Genomic DNA, 1,016 nt, shown 5'->3' on the forward strand with positions numbered 1-1,016 from the left:
AGGAGGTACCAAATATCAGCTCTAAAATCTGCCGTATGGATCTAGGAGCAGCACTTTGACCTTAATTATTTTAGGCTGGTTTAGATACTAGTTATACCAATATGATTCAGCTTGAATGTATTTGTTTTTTGTTCTTTCTCCCGAGGAAGGGAAATCTCTAACCATATGTTTATTTGTTACAGCATTTTGGCCTTCCTTCAGAAAAAAACATGAGCTGGGGATTCCTGCGAGACATCCTAAGTGGAGTGAATAAATATTCAACAGGGATTGGCAGGATCTGGTTGGCTATTGTGTTTGTATTCCGCTTGCTTGTCTATGTTGTGGCAGCAGAACACGTCTGGAAGGATGAACAGAAGGAATTCGAGTGCAACATCAGGCAACCGGGTTGTGAAAACATCTGCTTTGACCACTTCTTCCCCATTTCCCAGATCAGGCTTTGGGCCTTGCAACTGATCATGGTCTCCACCCCTTCTCTTTTGGTTGTTCTCCATGTTGCCTATCGAGAGAGCAGGGAAAAGCGACACAAAATGAAACTTTACAAGACCCCAGGCAGCATGGATGGTGGATTGTTGTGTACTTATCTCATCAGCCTCATTTTCAAAACAGGATTTGAAATTGGTTTCCTGGTTTTGTTTTACAAGTTGTATGGTGGATTCAATGTGCCACGCCTTGTGAAGTGTGACATGAGGCCATGTCCTAACACTGTAGATTGCTATATCTCCAAACCCACAGAGAAGAAAGTCTTCCTCTATTTTGTGGTGGTGACTTCGTGCTTGTGCATTGTATTAAATGTAAGTGAACTGAGCTATCTGATTTTCAAATACACCATAAAATGTTACCTTGAGAGATATAACAAGAAAGTTCAAACCATGAAAAGTGAATGCCAGAAGCTGAAATACGTTGATCCCGCTGAAACAGCAAGTACAGCTCTGTTCCACAGCAATGCTTCACCAGTGCTCGTCAATATGCCAGATAAACCTGAAAGTAACTTACCTACTGATTTGAGAGAAGGATAA

At 41.5% G+C, this 1,016-nt stretch overlaps 1 protein-coding gene across 1 annotated transcript; it reads left to right on the forward strand.

Annotated features, from left to right (window-relative positions):
• The first annotated feature begins 209 nt into the window (after positions 1-209).
• Positions 210-1,016, forward strand: GJB7 (gap junction protein beta 7). The gene has a single exon (XM_024201819.1). The coding sequence runs from the start codon at positions 210-212 to the stop codon at positions 1,014-1,016; it is 807 nt and encodes a 268-aa protein (XP_024057587.1).

The sequence above is a fragment of the Terrapene carolina genome, unplaced genomic scaffold (genome assembly GCF_002925995.2).
Source record: "Terrapene carolina triunguis isolate 2854851 unplaced genomic scaffold, T_m_triunguis-2.0 Scaffold42, whole genome shotgun sequence".
NCBI lineage: Eukaryota > Metazoa > Chordata > Testudines > Emydidae > Terrapene > Terrapene triunguis.